At 46.6% G+C, this 20,650-nt stretch overlaps 2 protein-coding genes across 4 annotated transcripts in view; both read left to right on the top strand.

The window, feature by feature from the left end:
- The first annotated feature begins 791 nt into the window (after positions 1-791).
- KLHL36 (kelch like family member 36) lies at positions 792-12,463 on the top strand. Of its 2 annotated transcripts, none has more exons than XM_048516177.1 (5): positions 792-1,206; positions 3,561-3,639; positions 5,314-6,387; positions 8,783-8,940; positions 11,024-12,463. In XM_048516177.1, exons 2-5 carry the CDS (start codon positions 3,565-3,567, stop codon positions 11,577-11,579), a joined length of 1,863 nt encoding a protein of 620 aa, XP_048372134.1. In that variant the 5' UTR covers positions 792-1,206; positions 3,561-3,564; the 3' UTR covers positions 11,580-12,463. The 2 variants fall into 2 exon arrangements, with proteins under 2 accessions (XP_048372134.1, XP_048372133.1); XM_048516176.1 differs by lacking the exon at positions 792-1,206 and adding an exon at positions 1,326-1,628.
- Positions 12,464-14,248: 1,785 nt separating this feature from the next.
- The window catches only part of USP10 (ubiquitin specific peptidase 10), a 31,487-nt gene continuing 25,085 nt past the window's right edge, over positions 14,249-20,650 (top strand). For both annotated transcript variants that reach the window (XM_048515626.1, XM_048515627.1), the window contains exon 1: positions 14,249-14,398. In XM_048515626.1, coding sequence (XP_048371583.1) covers positions 14,378-14,398 — 21 coding nt within the window. In that variant the 5' untranslated portion in view covers positions 14,249-14,377. The remainder of the gene's footprint in view (positions 14,399-20,650) is intronic.

Consider the following 20,650-nt stretch of genomic DNA (forward strand, 5'->3'; position numbering starts at 1 on the left):
TCTCAGTCGGCAGACGTGGCTACAGAGGACAAAAATATTCAACGGCAGGACCAAATTGTTATGAAATGTTAAAAACCTGAAACGCAGGGGGGAGGGAGATGATTGTATAAAAACTGAAAAATAATCATGATAGAGATAATGATAGTTTACAATAACAATGAGTGACAACACCATTTCCCTAGTTTTGTTCAGCTACAAAATATTCCAAATGGCTGTGAAATGTCTGGGTTTTGTTCAGACCTTGAGAAACATGATCCAATGACTCTGCAGTAGACTACCTAAATTTGAGTTTAGTAGCACCTTAGAGACCTAAGTGAAGTCTTGTCAGTTTCTAAGGTGCTGCCAGATTCAAATCTAGCTCTGTCAGAATTATTTTGCACTGCCAGAAGTAGAACGGAAATGCAGTCTCACAGTGCACTTAATGTACTGCTCTGTTCTGATAAAACTCAGCAATACCCATTTCAGCAGACAACCTCCTAACGTATGTTTTCTTGCAAGTAAATTCTGTTCTGCAAAGGGTCTATTTTCTGTGGGAAATCAAATGCCCTTTGTTTTTATAGCCTAGTGTTATTCTGGTTGTAAAATATTTCTGGTTACAAAATGTTTTACTGTATGATGCCAATAAAGGCTTTGTATGTGTGTAGTATAGCCTAGTGAATAACCTTTCCTTCCTTCCTTCCTTCCTTCCTTCCTCCCTCCCTCCCTCCCTTCCTTCCTTCCTTCCTTTAGTCTTGTCTGTTCTTTCTTTCTGCTCTAATCTTGTCTGTGCTTTCTTTCTTTCTTTCTTTCTTTCTTTCTTTCTTTCTTTCTTTCTTTCTTTCTTTCTTTCTTTCTTTCTTTCTTTCTTTCTTTCTTTCTTTCTTTCTTTCTCCATGCCACACTATTGCCTGCTTTCCAAAGTCTTCCTCCCCCCACCCCCCACCGGCAGAGAAAGGCATCTCTGCTCAAAGCCTGAGCAGAATGATAATGCCCAGATCCCTGACCTCTGGGCTGCAGCGGCAGCTGCCGCTTCTCTTGTTTGCTTCCAGAGACTTGGCTGCATGTCAGAGAGAGTCCCAGTCTCGGCTGGTCCCACCCTACAGGCCTGCCTCTCTCTCCTCTCATTGGCGTGATTCTCTTTCAGTCTAGCCAGTGTTTCCTGGATAAGACATGGCTGCAGAGGGAGAGGAGAGAAGTGCAAGAGCAGCAGCAGCCGTGAGCCCTGCGGTAAGAGCCTTCTTGGGACAGCTGCCTGCTTTAGCTGGGACCTTCTCGGGATGGTGCATGATGGGAAACTCCCACCTCCCTTAGACTGAGCATCCGGCATCCAGATCTCCCTCCCCCACCCCACATTCTTTCTTTTTACACACAACAAGAGGACTACACCTCAGCTTGTTGTGCTACTAAACTAAGCAGAACTGTAGTCTTTGGATGACGGCAAACATGCCTCTTAAAGCATGGGGGGAAGAAGTTTGTAGTCTGGAGGCCCGATGGCAGCATCCCCGGGGCATTCATTTCAGACCCAGGACTGGGTGTTCAACTCCTTCCCACTCCAATTTAGGATTCAGGTGTCGTGCCTTCCCTGGAGATCTCCTGGAATTGCAGCTCATCTCCAGAGAATTTCCCCTGGAGAAATGGCTGCTTTGGAGGTAGGCCTGACGGCATTACATGTCTACTTTGATCCCCCTCCTCAAAATCGGCCTTTCCCAGCCCCCACCCACCCAACTCAGAATTGGCAACCCTACAGAATATTGGCCTCTGGCTGCCAAGCAGCTTTGAATATGAACAATAAAGAAGTGGAGTCTAAATACTTTTAATCCATAAACAAAATAAACTTTTGACGATCTGGGGTACTGCTTTTCCAGTGTGTGTGGTTGGCAGGAACTGTGGCTTCCAATATTTCTAGCTGTCTTGTCTGTGGATTCTAGTTGCCTCCTTTGTGGACTTCCTAGTAGGGCCTGAAAAATCCTTTCAGCTTCTAAAATAACGTTAAGTGGGCTCCATTGATGGGGGGGGGGGTACCTCTCTCTCCACGGAGCCTGTTCATTTCACCCCTTTCGTGACACACAATTGCATGCACTGCTTTAATTTCTGTGCTGAAACTGATCTTATCCGAGAGGTTTAATGTTTAACCACTTGGAACTGCTCAAGATTGGTTATGCTGAACAACCACAACAATGTAGTCCCCTCCTCCTCTTGAAAAAAGAGGGGGTAAAGTCTTATATTTTATCGTTCGTGCCAGGAATCTTTTTCCAAAGGTAAATTACATAGCGTCAGTTAATACAATCGAGGAGGTGGGCAGCCGGAAAAGCCAGGAGGGTGGGGGATCTTCCTGACCTTTATTTGTTTATTTTATTTATATATTATATAAGTGTATTCTATATTTTGACGGTCTGGGGTACTGCTTTTCCAGTGTGTGTGGTTGGCAGGAAATGCGGCTTCAAACAATTTCTAGTTGTCTTGTCTGTGGATTCTAGTTACCACATTTGTATTTATATATTACATCTCTACCCCGCCAATCTCCCAAGGGGACCTTCTCAGACAGGCTATTCTGTAAGGTGGAGGTCACAATGCCAATGGAGAAGCCAGGTGCACAGGAATTGTGGAGTTTGTCCATTTGCCAGGTGGCACTTGCCGAAAGCCCCACCCTCATGAGCCAAGACATCACAGCTGAGCAGAGGGAGAGAAGCAACCGGTTATGATAATCTAATGTGGGCACCCCTGATTTAAGAGGGTTTGTCGACAGCAAGGGAGAACAGGGCCTTCTCTGTGGTGGCAGTCCTTTTTTTTTTTAACACCTGCACCTAGCACCTTCTTCTTTGGTCTTTAGAGGCCGGAGAAGGTCCCACTGTATTCTCCAGAAAACTATCATAGAATCATAGAGTTGGAAGAGACCCCAAGGGCCATCAAGTCCAACCCCATGCAATGCAGGAACACATAATCAAAGCACCCCTGACAGGTGGCCATCTAGATTCCACCACCCTCGTATTCTGCTGAGACCTTTCTTCCCCTGCCATACCTCACCTTTTCTAGACTCTACTCCCAAATCTCCAGGAATGTCCTAATCTAGTGCCTTTCCCCACTTACTTTAAGCCCCACGCTACTCTCCTCAAGTTGCGCGGGGTCCCCCGGCACTTCATCTTTACAGGGCGGCGACAGCGCAGCCGCCCCGATGCTGCCGCTGTTGCGCCCCCTAAGCACGCGGCATTCCTGGCGCTCTTGTAAACAGCGCCTTTTGATGACCCCGCGCAGAGCACGGGGTCGTGGGGACGCCCAGGCGCGCGCCAGGGATGCCGCACGCTGCTCTCATAGGGGGGATCTTGGTGAGTGGGGAAACGCCCCTAGACTTGGCAACCCCACATCTGACTTAATTATAAGCTGTAGGTTACTTCCCAGGGATGATATTATTAACGTTTGTTTGTATGCTACCATGGGAGGTCTCTGCACCAAACGGCAAGGTGTTGGAAATATTGTCAATTAAACAAATAGTTACATGTATGGCTCATGAGCCACATATGTGCACGAGTGGCCAAGCCTCATACAAAGCTGATTATAGGTTTTTTCCCTCTCAACATCCACAGGATCATGAGCGGTGCAGCCATGGAGGGAACCAGACAGGCAAGAATTTCTCGTCCTCACAAGATAAGTGAAACTTCAAAGGTCTGGTTTTGACATGTCTTTTTCCGTACGTTTGCTAAACTGCAGTGTGTTGCTCGATACCGCACTCTGTTGCCTCTGCAGGAAACCCTGGGGTGTGATCATTCACAAAAGATTGCTTGATTGTGGGTGGCATTTTATTTATTTATTTATTTAATCTTCAGTGTTGGAATGGACCACCTGAGGCAAATTACAAGGGCAGAAAATGACGTATACAGACCATTTTGTGGAACAATCGGTGAACTGGTTCAATTTCCACTTAATGTTAGTGGGGGGTCTTTTCAATTTGTTTAGTGTATTGTCGAAGGCTTTCACGAGTCGATAGGTATTTCGGCGGTTGCCGCTTGCATCTGTGGCTGGCATCTTCAGGAAGATGCCAGCCACAGATGCAGGCGAAACGTCAGGAGAGAATGCTGCTAGAACACGGCCATACAGCCCGGAAACCACACAGCACCCAAATTTGTTTAGTGTTCAGGGATAATTGGCATGCCTTGCCATGTCCACAGGGGTAATGTCCTAATACAGAAGATGATGTTCTGCTGGACACAGGATGCATGTAAAACCTACAAAAGGTGGCACAGCGCAACCAGGCATTTCTCTTTTTCCACAATATACATTAATCAGTGCATGGAAACCAGTGACGGTGAACCTTTTTGAGACCGACTGCCCAAATTGCAACCCAAACCCCACTTATTTATCGCAATGTGCCAACCTGGCAATTTAACCTGAATGCTAAAGTTTTAGTTTAGAAAAAAACAAAACACAGTTGGCTCTATCTCTACAATGAAGATGCCATTCTTGGGTTACATAAAAACATAAGAACATAAGAACAAGCCAGCTGGATCAGACCAAAGTCCATCTAGTCCAGCTCTCTGCTACTCGCAGTGGCCCACCAGGTGCCTTTGGGAGCTCACATGTAGGAGATGAACGCAATGGCCTTCTGCGGCTGTTGCTCCCGATAACCTGGTCTGTTAAGGCATTTGCAATCTCAGATCAAAGAGGATCAAGATTGGTAGCCATAAATCGACTTCTCCTCCATAAATCTGTCCAAGCCCCTTTTAAAGCTATCCAGGTTAGTGGCCATCACCACCTCCTGTGGCAGCATATTCCAAACACCAATCACACGTTGCGTGAAGAAGTGTTTCCTTTTATTAGTCCTAATTCTTCCTAATTCCTAATTAGTCCTAATTCTTGGGTTACCAAGCCGCCCTGTCTCAACTGCTTTGGGACCGCATCTCCCTGTTTTGCCCTCTTAGGCCCCTCTGTTCATCGGAGGGGAATCTTCTGCTGATCTTTGGCCCCAAGGATGTCCGACTGGCTTCTATGAGAGCCAGGGCTTTTACTATTCTGGCCCCAACAGGGCTCTGTGGGATTTAAATCAATTTCGCAGGACTTGTAAGATGGAGGTAATCCGCCAGGCGTTTCCACCAAACCAGCCAGGTTAGTTTCCGTTATAGCTGGTCTCCCAAGCGCAAGAGTATTTGGCGCCATTTTATTGGGATGTTTTTTAAAAATATATTGTATTTTACTGTATTTATCAAACATTACTCCATTTTTATTGTGTTTTTATATTTGATGGCTGTAATCCGCCCTGAGCCCTGCGGGGAATGGATGGGGTAGAAATGCGAGAATAAATTTAAAAAGGGAACAGTGTTTTTGACGTCTGCTCTGTTTCAGGTGTACAAATGGGCTGACCACTCCAAACTAGTTCTCCAGAGCTTGAACGAACAGAGGCACCAGGGACTCTTCTGTGACATCGTCCTGGTAGCGGAAGAGCAGAGAGTTCCTGCCCACCGGAACATTCTAGCGGTCTGCAGCGACTACTTCAACTCCATGTTCACCATTGGCATGAGAGAGGCCTATCAGAAGGAGGTTGAGCTCTTTGGAGCCTCGTACATAGGCCTCAAAGCCATCGTGGACTTCCTTTATGGCTGTGATCTGTCCCTGGACGGGGGGAATATTGACTACATTTTGGAAATGGCTCACCTGTTGCAAATCTGGAAGGTCGTTGACTTCTGCTGTGAGTACCTGGAGAATGAAGTCAATGAGGAGAATTACCTGTACCTCCAAGAACTGGCTTCCATCTACAACCTCAGGCGCCTGGACTCCTACATTGACAGTTTCATCTTGAGGAACTTTGGCACGCTGTCCTTCACGTCGGATTTCCTGCAGAACATTTCCATCCAGAAGCTGTGCCAGTACCTCGAGAGCAACGACGTTCAACAGGAATGCGAGCATGACTTGCTGCAGGCCGCCTTGCAGTGGGTGACGCAGTACCCGGAAAGGGAAACCGAGGCCTACCAGGTCTTGGAAAACATCCACTTCCCCTTGATCCCCAAAAGTGACCTTCTGCACCGCGTGAAGCCGGCCATCTGCTCTCTCATCCCCAAGGAGAGCAACTGCGAGGGCTTCGTCGAAGAAGCTGTCCACTACCACAACCAAATCGCAGCCCAACCGGTCCTGCAGAACAAGAGGACCGTTCTCCGCGCGAGCGAAGAGAAGCTGCTCTTTGTGGGCGGGGAGGTGTCGGAACATTGCTTGGAGCTGAGCGACGACACCTGCTTCCTAGACTGCAAAATGGGGCAGTGGGTGAGGGAGACCCACCTCCCGGCCAGGCGGAGTCACCATTGCGCCGTGGTGCTCGGAGGGTTCATTTTCGTCGCCGGCGGCAGTTTTTCTCGAGACAATGGGGGTGACGCGGCTTCCAATCTTCTATATAGGTATGACCCTCGGTGTAACCAATGGATAAAGGTGAGGCTTAACCTGTAACGCGTACAATTTATTTTTCCCTTTTTAATTTTTGTATATGTTTGCAAAGGAAAGGAATCCTCTCTGACGTTTTGTTTTGTTTATTTATTAGATCACGTATGTGTTTGTTTATTGAAATATTTATAACTTGCCTATATATACGTTTGTTTATAAAATATTTATATCTTGCCTATCGCTGCCAGCCAATCGCCACGAGTTCCATCAAGGCCTGGCGTTCGTCCCCTGCTAGCATTTCCCTCCCCCCGAAAGAAAAAGCAGGGCCGGGGGGGGGGGGGGACAATGACTGCAAAGCACACTCTCTCACCCAGTGGTGAGATCCAAAAATTTTAGTAACAGGTTCCCATGGTGGTGGGATTCAAACTGTGGCGTAGCGCCAATGGGGCTGGGCAGGGCATGACGGGGGCGTGGCCGGGCATTCCAGGGGCGAGGCATTCCTGGGCGGGGCTGTGGCAAGGACGCAGCCGCTGCGCCGGTCCTTGGGCGGGAAACGAATGCACGCAGGCGCAGGCTGCCACGCACGCCGGTGCACCTCCTGCTAGACTGCTTCAAGTTCTGCACACTACTGCTGAGAGGAGGGGCGTAACTAAGGCAAAAATCACGTGGCAAAATCACCAATTAGTAACCCCCTCTCGGCACACACAAATAATTAGTAACCTACTCTCAGGAACCTGTGAGAACCTGCTGGATACCACCTCTGCTCTCACACCCCAAAGAACAAGCAAGCCCAGCAGGAAACAGAGAGAGGGGCAGAAAGGGCCCAATCCTCCATGCTCCAGACTTGGAGATATGACAGTTTTTCATGACATATCTCCGCTTTCCCCTACGGGGGATTCTTGAAGGTGGTTTTTAAATTTTTTTTTGCTTTTTGGGCTTCCCTTGCCACGGGAAAGCCTTTTGGATGGGGTGGGCCCGGACTGGTTCTGTCCAGGTCGGCCAGCCTTCTCTGGATCGAGCTGTAAAAATCTCTCTCCTCATAGGGAAACTGCAAGATACAGAATGATTTCTAACAAAAATTCTTCAGGAGGATCATGGAGCGATTTTGCCATAAGACGTCCAGGAATACATAGTCCTGGGCCAAATCTTGGATCAGACTAGTGGCATCAGCTTTACAGATGTGCATGCACTGTTGTTTTGGCTGAATGAGGAGTGAAAAGTTAGACTGGAATTGCACCCTGTTTTTTAAGGGGAGCATAGACACTTTTTCTCTAAGCTACTCCATGTTGTTTTCTTGCGCTTATAAGCCCTGTTTTTCACCAGTGGGTAGGTAATTCACACCTGGGACCATCCCCTTAATTTTGTGGTCTCACCTGGTCTGCTAAGGGTGTTATGGCTCAACCTGGTCTAGTTGGGGACCCCTGGGAGGGGACAGTTTTGGTTCCAGGTCCCCAGGCAGGCACCCCCTGTAAATGCAGAGCCTGACCAGTCATAAGTCCCTGCAGGACCAGGTCTAGAGGCTCCAGCAGAGCATGCAGGCAAGGATCCACAGCCAGGTTCAACTTCTGAGATTCCCCAGCCCGGGCCTAGCTCTGAGGCTCTTCAGCCTCTTCACAATGAGCCAGAAGGGACCCCGCCAGCCCTGTCACCTCCCCTGTCTCCAGAGCCCCAAGAGCAACGCAGGAGGAGGCTGCATGCTAGGTTACAGCAGAGGAAACGCAGTAGCAGGTTAGCAGCCATGGATGCTAAGTCCTTACAGGAGCCAGACTAAAGTAACCCACCTGCAAGAGGTTATTGCACTAGGGCAGTGGTGGCGAACCTTTGGCACTCCAGATGGTATGGACTACAATTCCCATCAGCCCCTGCCAGCATGGCCAATTGGCCATGCTGACAGGGGCTGATGGGAACTGTAGTCCATAACATCTGGAGTGCCAAAGGTTCGCCACCACGGCACTAGGGAATGGGAGGCTGGCTATAAAAGAGAGGTTGCAGCTGAGCTATCTTGTGGCAGCAACGTTGTGTTTCAGTTTGCAGGTCTCTGTTCCTGTTCCTAGCCTTTGTGTATTCATTAAACAACTGCACTTGCTGAATAACTGTGTCCAGACTGTCTGTTGGTTCCTGAGGGCCGGTCTAGGACAAAGGGACAATCTCCTGACTGTGGCATGGTTGCCATCGGAACCTGGAAATCTCCCAGAATTACAACTGATCTCCAGACAATGGAGATCAGTTCCCTTGGAGATAAAAGGTTCTTTTTGGAGAGTGGACTTTTTGGCATGAAACCTGCTGACGTTCCTAAACCCACCTTCTCCAGGGTCCACCCATGCAATTCTCCAGGAATTTCCCAACCCAGAGTTGGCATCCCTAGCGTACGGCAACGATGCCCCTGCAGTCATCTTAAAGCGTGATGGGTAACTCTTCAAAGATGTCGATTTCTTTTCTGCAGCTGGCTTCCATGAGGCAACGTCGGGTGGATTTCTATCTGGCTGCCGTAAAAAGTATGCTTGTGGCGATTGGTGGAAGGAACGAAAATGGAGCGCTCTCCTCTGTGGAGATCTACAGTCCTGAGAAAGATGATTGGGTGTATGTCGCCGGCCTGCCAAGGTAACTTTGACGCAGAGGTGTACTGCCCAGGGGACATATGGGGTCAAATGTCCCTGGGCTGCGACCATTTAGTCATGTGGGGGGCAGAAAATTGCCCCCCACACCCCTCCGCCCCCCCCCCCACGCCCCCCGGGTCCATACACTGACTTCAAAACTTGGTGCAAAAAAAGTTGTTTGGTCGCGGTGGGGGAGGACAGCCGCCCATACATCCAGATTTTGCACTGGGCTACGTTTTCCCTAGATAGGTCTCTGCTTTGAGGAAATCAGTTGCAGGCTATTTTGCACACGCCAAACAGCACACTCGACTTCAGTGATCACTTGCAAGTGGGTTTTACCATTTCCAGCAGTAAAATCCTTTGCAAAGTACATTTGAAAGTCCTACATTATCCAGTGTGATCTTCCTAGTGAAAACGTGCCTGTGCAAAATGGGCACATGTTCTTGGCTGGGGTGGAGCAAGCACAAAAGTAGATAGGGGGACACAACAACACAAGCCTTTATTGGCATATAAAACAGGACAAAATTTTAAAACAAAACAAGGTTAAGAAATACAGTTAAAATTTCCAGTATAAAATTTGCAACAGTTTCACAAAAGAGCACATCAGAGCTGTTCAGGAGATTGGGTATCTTATAACACTCTTGTCACTGAGAACATTGCAAGAAAATGGAATTCATGTATTTCATGCGTATCTTATTGTATTTAGGGCATAGAAACAAAGAATGGTCAAGTGTTTCAACCGTAGTCATATCACATGAACAAACTCTTTTAGAAAGTTCCATATTCTTAAATCTTCCCTCCAGCAGAGCTGATGGCAGCACATGACATCTTGCCGTAGCCAAGGCTCTCCACTGGGTGGGATTAATCAGCAGACGAAGATATGATGCCATAATTCCACGCTCGCATGGGATTAATAATGTAGTTGGAGAACAGGTTGTCTTGGCAGCACGAGTCAAATTATGAAAATCAAGATCCAAGAGCCTATTCTTGACTAGTCTGAAGGCTTCCACCTTTGTGAGCATAAGGAGTGATTCCAAGGGGATGATAGGGGGACACGGAAGACCTTAGAATGCGCCACAGTTTGGAGGAGGCTGACAGATTTTTCTCTCCAAAGACAGGACGCAACACCCTTGACCCCCAGTACTAGAAAGCTGCAGTAGTGTAGTGGTTGACACGTTCAGGCTAGGCCCTAGGGTCTGAGAGACCGAGGTTCGAATGCTGACACTGCCATGGAAGCTCACTGAGGGACTTTGAGTCAGCCACATACCCTCAGCATAGCCAACCTCACAGGGTTATTGTAAGGGTACCATGGAGGATGGAGGGAAAAGTTAGGGCATAAATGCAGTAAGTAAACAAACAGTAACAATTGGGACTCCGATGCATGTGCATGTAGACAGGTGCAACTGGAAGACATTCTTGGGTATACTTTGGGATTGAAAGGTGAGGTTGACTTCAAATCATGGAGTAGTGGTTAAGTGCAGATGCACTCTAATCTGGAGAACCAGGTTTGATTCCCTGCTCTGCCACTAATCTGGTGAACCAGGTTTATCTGGTGAACCAAATTAGCTTGTGCACTCCAACACAGGCCAGCTGGGTGACCTTGAGCTAGTCACAGTTCTTTGGAGCCCTCTCAGCCCCACCCACCTCACAGGGTGTTTGTTGTGAAGGGGGGGAGGAGAGGAAGGGAAAGGAGCTTGTAAGCCCATTTGGGTCTCCTTAACAGGAGAGGAAAGGGGGATATATATCCAAACTCCTCTTCCTCATCATCAACATCAATAAGATCAAAAGCATTATGGAGATCAAAAAGATTTTGAGGGTATAAGATTTCTAGAGTTTTGATTCCTGAGTTTTCATATTTCAAGATGATGGTGCAACGTCCCTTCCAACTTTGGACTGGGATATAAAGACTTAGGGGTTTCCATTCCTACTTGTATCTGATGAAGGGAGCTTTGATTCTTGAAAACGTACACCCTCAAAATGTTTTTGGCTTATAAGGCGCTGCTGCACTGAAATCTAGATCTTCTAGTGCAGACTAACATGGCTATCCACTAAAACAGTTGACAAGGCTTCTTCTTTTCCTGCTGTAGGTTTACCTATGGCCATGCTGGAGCGGTCCACGATGAATTTGTTTATATCTCGGGGGGCCACGATTATCAAATTGGTCCCTATAGGAAAAACTTGCTCTGCTACGATCATCACATGGATGTATGGGAAGAGAAGCGGCCCATGATCACCGCCCGGGGCTGGCACAGCATGTGTACCTTGGAGGATAACATTTACTCCATCGGCGGCAGCGACGACTACCTAGAAACCATGACTCGCTTTGACATTTTGGCTGTGGAATCGTACAGTCCGCAATGCAATCAGTGGACCCGGGTGTCTTCTTTGCTGGCAGCAAACAGCGAATCTGGAGTGGCTGTTTGGGACGGCAAGATTTACATCCTTGGAGGGTACAGTTGGGAGGACACTGTCTTCTCCAGGATTGTCCAGGTGTATGACAAAGAGAACAATAAGTGGCAGAAAGGGCCAGACCTTCCGAAAGCCATTGCTGGGGTTTCTGCATGTGTGTGTGTGTTAAAATCGAGGTCGGACGACAAAAAGAAGAAAGCCAAAAGCAAACGCCATCCAGATCAAGGAAGATGATGGCTCACCCTCGGACGAGGCCTATGTACACATCCTCTACTGAATTAATACATTTCCCCCTTTTTCTTTCTTAACTTTTGAGAACAGCTTTGGGGAACTACAGGAGAGGTTCTGCAAAGGTTTCTTTGTCCGCCAGGCTGGTGAATATCCTATGCCAAATGTTACTGCAGTCCAAGCAAGAAGAATAGTTGCTACCAAAACATCTGTTGAAAATGGTGGCAGGTAAAGAATGGAGGGAAAACATCTGCCTGAAGATGCAGGCAGTAGGTGGGAGGCCAGAGGGAGGAGCAGGTGAATTCTAAAAACTGAAATGGGTGGATTCTGCTGTAGCAGATGACAAATCCATCTCATTGGTCAGCTGGAGCCAGGAAATGGAAGGATGTCTCCAGTGGCTGACAATCTCTTAAGGGCAGGACAAGGGGGAGAAGTTCCTAGGGTTAAAATCACAGGTCCACGGAGTATCAAGAACTGAACTGGGGCTCTTGAAATGAGTAGGAGGCAATAGCGCAATTGGACTTGTGACTTTGCAGCTACAGTAGCCAGGCCAAGTAGTGACTTACGACCCTGTGGGATTGGGGCCGTTGCTTCTTGTTTGAACTAAACTGTCCTCCTCTGTCTATTGGTAATACATGTACTGCTGTTTCAATGTACAAATGCCAACGTTCTGACAAAGTCTAAATGATAAAGCCAGAGAAGATTTCCCTGCCAATCCAGAAAAACCAAGGTGTTGATTGTGTATTGGTTTTTGTAAGCCTTTTTCTGGGAAACTTTCATACTTTTTTTTTTTAAACTACGCAATTTTTATTTTTGCTAACACCCAGACTGTAACTTGTCAGATGATGTGTTATTTACAATAAAATTTCTACTGCGTAATGATAGCCAAACAGCGACTTTCGGGAAAGCTTGTGATTCACGTTGCCTTTCTAAGAGCCAGCGTGGTGCAGTGGTTAAGAGCAGGTGCACTCTAATCTGGAGAACGGGGTTTGATTCTGCTCTGCCACTTGAGCTGTGGAGGTTTATCTGGTGAACCAGATTAGCTTGTGCACTCCAACACATGCCAGCTGGGTGACCTTGGGCTAGTCACAGTTCTTTGAGTTTTCTCAGCCCCACCCACCTCACAGGGTGTTTGTTGTGGGCGGGGGGAGGAGATTGTAAACCCCTTTGAGTCTCCTTACAGGAGAGAAAGGGGGGATATAAATCCAAGCTCCTCTTCTAAACAGGTTTACATCCTCCTCTGCCCTGTAGGAGGGGAACATTTCCTTCCAGGCAGAGATTTTCTGTACTGGTGCACTCTGTGCTATGATGCCACAGATCCCAACACCTGGTTTTCCTTGGCTTTGGGGTTTTGTGGCAAGGAGGAAACCGCAAGGTTTCCCCTCACTCCGGGGTTTCCACTCCTTGCAGTCTCCCCCACTCCTCATGGGCTTTTCTGAGGGATCTATGGCCAGCTTTTGTGAAAATCACAAGAACAATATAACAAAAAGTTATCAATATAATACAAAAATATTGATATAGCATAAAAATATTGACATCAAAATTTAAAGGGCTTTGAACACAAAGCCAGCAATCCTGCGATGGCGAGGAGCAACACAGAAGTGGAAGCAGGCAGGCTATGAAGCAGGCAGTGGAGCAAGAGAAACTTAAGGAGGCCTCACTGTGCTGCAAAGAGCACTGAGAAAAACACTCCATACATTGAGTTTTGGAATTTTTAGTATCTTTAAGATCACATGTTTTAGCCACCATCTATGTTTTTAAATTGCTACTTAATGTATGATTTTGTTTTATATGTTGGAAGCCGCCTTGAGCCATGGAGGGGAAGGGCATTGGTTGAGCAGAATGGAATTTTCAGTTTTGGATACTATTTAACTGGATATATTTTTCTGCATTCTTCCACCGTGGGAATTAAGGCACAGCTTGTGAATTTCCCGACGAATCTCCCATCCAGATCAATCTCTGTATGCATTCAGTTAGGTTGCTGTGTCGTGCCCTCCAACCACACAGTGGGACAATCAATAAAACAAGCAAAATTAAGGTCAGGCTAACAGTTACCATGATTTTTATTCGGCAACAAGCACGAGGGTTGTTCCTTTAATATTGAATTAATACCAATGCAATATTTCATTTTTTGTGAAAGGCGGGGAATAAATCGAAATGGTAATAAAAATGTATGCAATTTATTCTTATTTATTTGTGTACTGAATTATGTGGTCCATGAAACAGTTAACAGCTAAAACAAAATAAATTCACAAGTAACTAAATACGCAAAAGAAGACCCCCCCCCCTTAAAATGCCAGTCGCTTTGGAACCAGCGGTTCATTCATTCATTCACCCTTCCCAGCGTGTCAATTTCTCTCGGTGGGCGCATGCGCAGAACCAGCCGTTCCCTCGTTCCCACACGCAATTGTCGCTCTCCTCCCTCTCACAAATCTACGCATGCGCAGAACACCCTCTTCCTTTCGGCTCCAGAGGAACACGCGCGAACTCCCTTCCCCGCGTCCCTCGCTTCCTTGGCCTGCACATGCGTAATGCGTCGCAGCGCTCTTTCTCCTGCCCTTCCCTTCGTGCCGTGACCCAGCCCTGCGCATGCGTACTGGGGGACGCGAGAGGGGCGGCCGGTCGTTGGCGCTCGGCCACCGCCAGCGCGCGCCTTGGCGCATGCGCGGCTGGGCCTCCCCGCCTCGCGCTCCCTCTGCCTCCCCTCCGTGCCAGACAAGATGGCGGCGGCGGGGCCAGCAGCGTGAGGCGCGCTGAGGAGACGCCGAGTCCCCCCCGTCCTCCCCGAGAGGGGAGGCGCCGCCATGGCGGTGAACAGCGCGCAGGTAACGAAGCCTCCACCGAGTCGCAGGGCCCGCCTCGCCCTCGCGGAGAGGCCATTTCAACGGAGGGGCCTCCTCGGGGCCTTCGCCTGGCCTGGCCCGGCCCTCCTGCTGGAGCGGAACATGCTGTCTCCGCTCCGCCAGCCCTGCTGCAACCTCGGGGACTCGCGTGTCTCGAGCTGGCGAGGTGTTGCTGGGAGGGGGGCAAAAAGGGCGACGCCCTTGCAGGGTAGGCCGCGACCCGCTTCAGGATCTCCTCCCACCCCCCATAACTACACCCATCCTGGAGTCTGCTCCAGGTCATCGTTATCATTGTCATTGTTAATATTACTAACACTTTTATTACTACTGATACTGTTACTATTAGTGTTTATTGTACTATCACTACTAGTAGTATTAATACATTGTTATTATACTACTTCTTACTGTTACTACAATGGTGCTATGCTACTATTACTTCCACTGCTGATATTATTAGATTTAATTTCCCATTTTTGTCTGTTAATGATATATTGCTATACTTCTTGTTACTGTTACTACATTGGTACTATACTGCTATTATTTCCACTACTGATGTTATTAGATTTAATTTCCCATCCTAGCAGCTAACAATATAAATAAAATTCAATTTATGACACATTTTAAAATACGAGTTATGAAATCATGCAGAAATAGCGCTAGAAACAAATTATTGGATAGGCTGGTACACCACTGGTAGACATCTCAGCTCTCTTTCTGTCCTCCATTATAGGCCTAGTGGAATAGCTCTGGCTTGGGATAATCAATGATGGTGGACCTTTTGGGCTGGGCGCGTCAGAAATTCAGAAAGTGCCAAGCTGGACTCTGCTGACAGGTCAACCTGTCATCCACATAGACCCAACAAAAGCGAAACAATTCTTTACTTATTTATTTACTCTTTACACAGGCCTTCAGTGTGTGACCCCCAGGGTCCCCCGTATCGATGCCACCTGGAGGGTGGGAGGGGTGGGGATTTTTAATGGATGTTTTTATTGATTGTTTTAAAAGATGTTTTTATGGTGGTTTTTAATGTTTTATGTTTTAACAGGGCTTTTAACCCCATTATGTAAGCCACCCCAGGACTTCGGTGTAGGGTTGGGTATGATACAAGAGAAAGTTAGGGATGATTTCTCTTCCTTCCTTCTCCTCTACAGCCTCCCCCACCCCAGCTGTGGGTTTTTTTGTCATTGTGGTTCAGATCTGAATCTGTCCCCGTGCATTTGGTAACTGAGTGTCGAGCACGGAGCTTGCATTGCATGTTTGACCAGTCAAAACATACACAAGGAAAACGTACATTGTGTGCGGTAACCCACCCTGAGCTTATCTCTGGGCAGGAAAGGGACTGATAAATATCCGTCAGGGTGTTTGACGGACAGGGTGGGTTACCACATAAAACATACGTTTTCCTTGTGTACATTTTGACTGGTCAGATATACAATGCAAGCTCCATGCTCGACACTCAGTTACCAGATGCATGGGGACAGATTCAGATCTGAACCAGAATTACCTTCTTGGAGAAAAAGCCCATACCTGGGGAGGCTGCAGAGAGACAAAGGAAGGAAGAGAAATCACTCCCAACTTTTCTCTTGTATCATTTATTTATCTTTAAAACTATAGTTCAGTCATGCGTGGTGCTTTACATTATGTAAAGAAACGTCAAATAATTACGAAACAACCAGGAGAGTAATTGTTGTTGAGTGTTGCTGAACGCTGGCGTTCTGGCTTTGCCATCCATGCCATAGTTTTGCCATCACTGGTCTATGAGAAAGAGCATACTCAGAAATAAGCCCCTGTTGGGTTTCAGGGCTATTCCTCTGTACGTGCTGGTTAGCAGCCCAAGAAAGGCAAGCGTTTGTGGGAGAGCAGCCAAGCAGCTCAGCCTTCGGCAGATTCAGCGCTCCTGCAGTATGGGTGGACTTGGGTCGGCCTGTCTCCACGCTGCAGAGTCAGCCAAGGAAATCAGCTTCTGAATCAAGACTGTTCAGGGCTCTGCTGCGTGTCAGGAATGCATGTGCCTGATTGCTCCCTGGGGGGAACCTGACATCTTCGCTTATCCTATCCTGTTCTATCTGCCTCATTTTTTTACCTGGAAGTCTTCAAAGGAGATCAGCACAGTGCATAGGATTTTCTTGGGGCGTTAAAGGCTGCTGTCTTATGTGCATGTGCTTAAATGCTTAATTGAAACACTGACATTTGCACACATGCTGCATAATGCACTTTCAGCACACTGCAACTGTGTTTTTCTGTGTGGACTGAAAATGTAAAGAAAATGCATTGAAAGTTCAATATTCAGCATGTATGAAGGTGCCCACACAGTTGGGGCATTGCTGCTGGAGAGGCAATTCCCTTAAGGAGCACCAATGAAACTCTCCCTGGTGTGCCAAGTACAGTAGGATTGCTGTAGATCAAGCTGGATCCTAATTCTTGTTTTCTCTGAAGTTGAGACAGTTGTGTGGACATTGGAGAGCAAAGCCCTGGTGAACCATGAGGTGTGTTTAGTTTTTTGAAGAAATGGGCTATGGAAACTTACTGAGTTTGGTCATAGTCAACTCTCACCAGAAGTCAGCTTGGACTTGTTTACACTTCACATGTATACGGGTGCAAAAATTTTCATTGTGACATCTGTGTGAATGTGCAGCTCTATTTTCCACTTTAAGCAGGGGAACTCTAAAGAGGCATTACCTTTTCTGGAGGAGGAGGTGAGGCAAGGAGATAAAGGTGCCAAGGTTTGCATTGGCTGAGCAGTAACTCCTGAGTGTTTTGCTCAGTTGAGCTACGTTGGGGAGACTTGCATTCATTTGTTTCTTCATACACTTTACCTGAGATGTTCTTTCACTTGCTCTCAGTTGTAGGGTCGCCAGATATTCCGTTAGGGCAGGGGGAAGTGGTTGTGGTGTCAGAATGCTGTATTTTTAAGAGGTTATGGTGCCCTTTTTTGACATAATGAAATGCGTTTATTTTGTTGGTTTGTGCCAGCCCTTTTACTATTATTTATGGAGTGACGTTTTGATGTGATGTGCATGAATAGTAAAGGATGGCTATAAAAATCATTAGCCAGGTAATCATTCTTAGAAGACTTGCAGTCATTTGAGGCGATACCATAAACATTGTACAGATGTTCTATAGAGACAGCCTCCATTCATTGAACTTCCATTTAAAACTGAACATAGTTTAGTCTGAATCTCCTTCCGTGCATTGAGGTGAGAACTTCTGCCTTGAAACTTCCCTGAAAAGAAAATTTTACTGGAGGGCGTAGCCTGTGATCAGCCTAGTTAGTGATCAGATTAGGTACATGCAGATCCTGAAGTAAGTGAAAATGTTTTTAGCCAAACTTCTGTGGCGAGCTCCAATAGGGGTATCACATTCTGTGGATGAAAGAATAATCCCCTTCAGTATCTGACTTGTAAAAAACTGTCATCTAAGAGTTGCAGTCAGATCTTGAGTATTCAAACAAGGCTATTTTTGTGAGGAGTATTTATTACTTAGATGCCAGTGTATGCTGTCTGATAGGTTCAGCTATGGATACCTCTGATTGGTGGTGGTGGAGTCCTGTAGTCTGATACTCATCAAATTCTGCATTGCAGTGGCTGAATGCAGGCAGTTTCTGGGGAACTTCTGGTTGTGACAGACAGGTAAATACTGGTGCACAAAAATAATATCAAGAGCTACATACATTTCCACTGGTCTAATGGTATCGTTGCAGTGGGGTAAAGCTACTTAGTTTAACCCATATAACATGAATACCTTTTAAAAACATGCACCCATTCAGAACTGAGAAACATGCTGATTCTGCTTTAGAGCTGTGGGGCAAAGTAGTAAGCTGTGCCCCACAGAGTTCTATATCAGCGGAAGTCGGTTTTAGTAGCTGGCTCAAAGTTGACTCCGCTTTCTGTCCTTCTGAGGCCGGCAAATTGAGGACCCAGCTTGCTCGGGTTAATGTGTAGACAACTGAAGAAGGCATTTGCAAACCACCCTGCCTAGTAAATGTTGTAATGTGACATCACCTCAGGGGTCAGTAATGACCTGGTGCTTGCACAGGGCGACTACCTTTACCTATCCCATAGAACAGTGGTGGCGAACCTATGGCACTCCAGATGTTCATAGACTACAATTCCCATCAGCCCCTGCCAGCATGATGCTGGCAAGGGATGATGGGAAGTGTAGTCCATAACATGTGGAGGGGCGCGAGTTTGACACCTATGCCATAGAACGACGCATCTCCATTGGATGTGCAGGAGAAATCTGCATCATTTGATTTATTAAGCTGGTTGACTAACCACTTAAATACAGTAAAATTACAAACCAAATAGGTGTGAACAAATGTGCTAGTGTCGCTTGTTTATTTCAGTTTGAAACTGACGCTTAACTGCAGTCTGTTGTTGATCACCTATAATGAGTTTGTGGTATCTGCTCAGGAAAAGCAAACTAATAGCTTGCATGCGTTGTCTTTGTTTTTTTTCCAGATAGCTGTCTAAAGCTACTAGTCTTGAAAAACTGGGTTAGGCTTATAGCTGGCTAAGGGATTCTCTTGTTTTAAATCAGGCCAACACTAAAGCATCTTCACGCACCTTGAAGACAGAAGAGCACAGGTCTGATTTCCACTACACTAGGCTGCCTCTAGAGCTCTCTGTGGAGTCTTTCTTAAGGGCTACAGGTCCTTGAAGCTGGAATAGCAGAGGGCCATGTTCATAGGTGGTATGGGTTTCTCTTCTGCTTGAGATGTTTTGAGAAAGTGGCTGTGTGCGGCATGAAAAGCCACTGACGTGTGTATATATTCTGCAGCCATCCAGTTACAGAGAATCCATTTTAGGATTTTTTTCCCCAAAAAGCAAGGATACAAAGAAGTAGGTAGGTTGGGAGAAGAAACAGGCCACTGATAAAAATAGGGACTGGGACTTGGGTAAGATGCCAGGTGACAATCTTGCATATCTGCAAGAATGCTTTATTATATATTTGCCTGACAACAGGAACTTTGGCCGTTCACATGTGTGTGACTGTATGTGTAAAAAGAGAGGTGGGGGCTGGGGATCCTTACTGAGAGAATAGGTTGTCCTAAAACCACCATGGGAAATCACGACAGACCAAAGAGTCAGACTGTGAGCTGGGTGATTTGTAACCCCTTTGCCAGTTCTAGGCTTTGAGTTTTGGAGGCACTTGTGGTTTGTGCAGTTGTATTGACAGGATAGCATGAATGTTGCAGTCTTGGCTTTTCATTTACAGCATTGCCTTAGATAATATTTGTAGAATGCCCTGCAATTTAGGAAAACTGTGTGCAGTAGGTGAGATTGTGCCCACTGAAGGAGAAGAAAAGCTGTTTTTTATACCCTGCTTTTCTCTACCTTTGAGGGGTCTCAAGGCAGCTCACACCACCTTCCCCTCCCCACAATAGGTGCTGTGTAAGGTAGGTGGGGTTGAGAGAATTCTGAGAGAACTGAGACTGGCCAAAGATCACCCATCAGGCTTCATGTGGAGGAGCAGGGAAACAAATCCAGTTTTCCAGATTAGAGTCTGTCTCTGATGTGGAGTAGTGGGGAATCAAACCTGGCTCTCCAGATTTAAAGTTAACCACTACACCATGCTGAAATGAGTGTTAACTTTTCCTTTAATAACCTGATTTGTGGGTGTGGTTCACCTGGGCTTGTTGGTCTCTAGATGTAGATGAAAATACTTTGTCTTAAAATTGCAGTATGCGGGCAGCTTAAGCGATATGTCAGTATTGTGGCTGATGAGGTTTTTAGTAGCTTAACTTCAGAAGTGCTGCTCATTGTGTTTTAAGCACGTATAAATTTTTATGTAACTTTACTTTCTTTATGAAGAGCCTGCTTGCATTTAAAAAAGACTATCCTGAGTAAATTGTATCTGCAGGATTCACTGTTAATTCACTATTACAGCTTCTCTATTTAAGCTACTTGGGGAATTTTTATTCTGAAACCCTCTACTTGTTAGGCTGATAAGTCTGAACATGAAATCTGATAAATTCCCTTGTTTTTCAGGTCAAATTTCCTGTGCCACCTTGATCCTTTTGTAATGGAATAGTTTAGTGAAACCTGTTCTTGAAAGTGTTAGAATAATGGTTATCTTTTCAGAATGTAGGGGAGATATTGATGTATTTTTGGTAGTAAACATTTCTCATGTGAACAAGGTTCTTTTACAGCCCAATCCAGAAAAGGGGGGGGCAACTTGTGAAGGCGGTGTGAACCCATGCTGACGGATCTGCCCTCCCTGGAGCACTTACCC

This window comes from Sphaerodactylus townsendi, linkage group LG14 (genome assembly GCF_021028975.2).
Source record: "Sphaerodactylus townsendi isolate TG3544 linkage group LG14, MPM_Stown_v2.3, whole genome shotgun sequence".
Classification (NCBI taxonomy): Eukaryota; Metazoa; Chordata; class Lepidosauria; order Squamata; family Sphaerodactylidae; genus Sphaerodactylus; species Sphaerodactylus townsendi.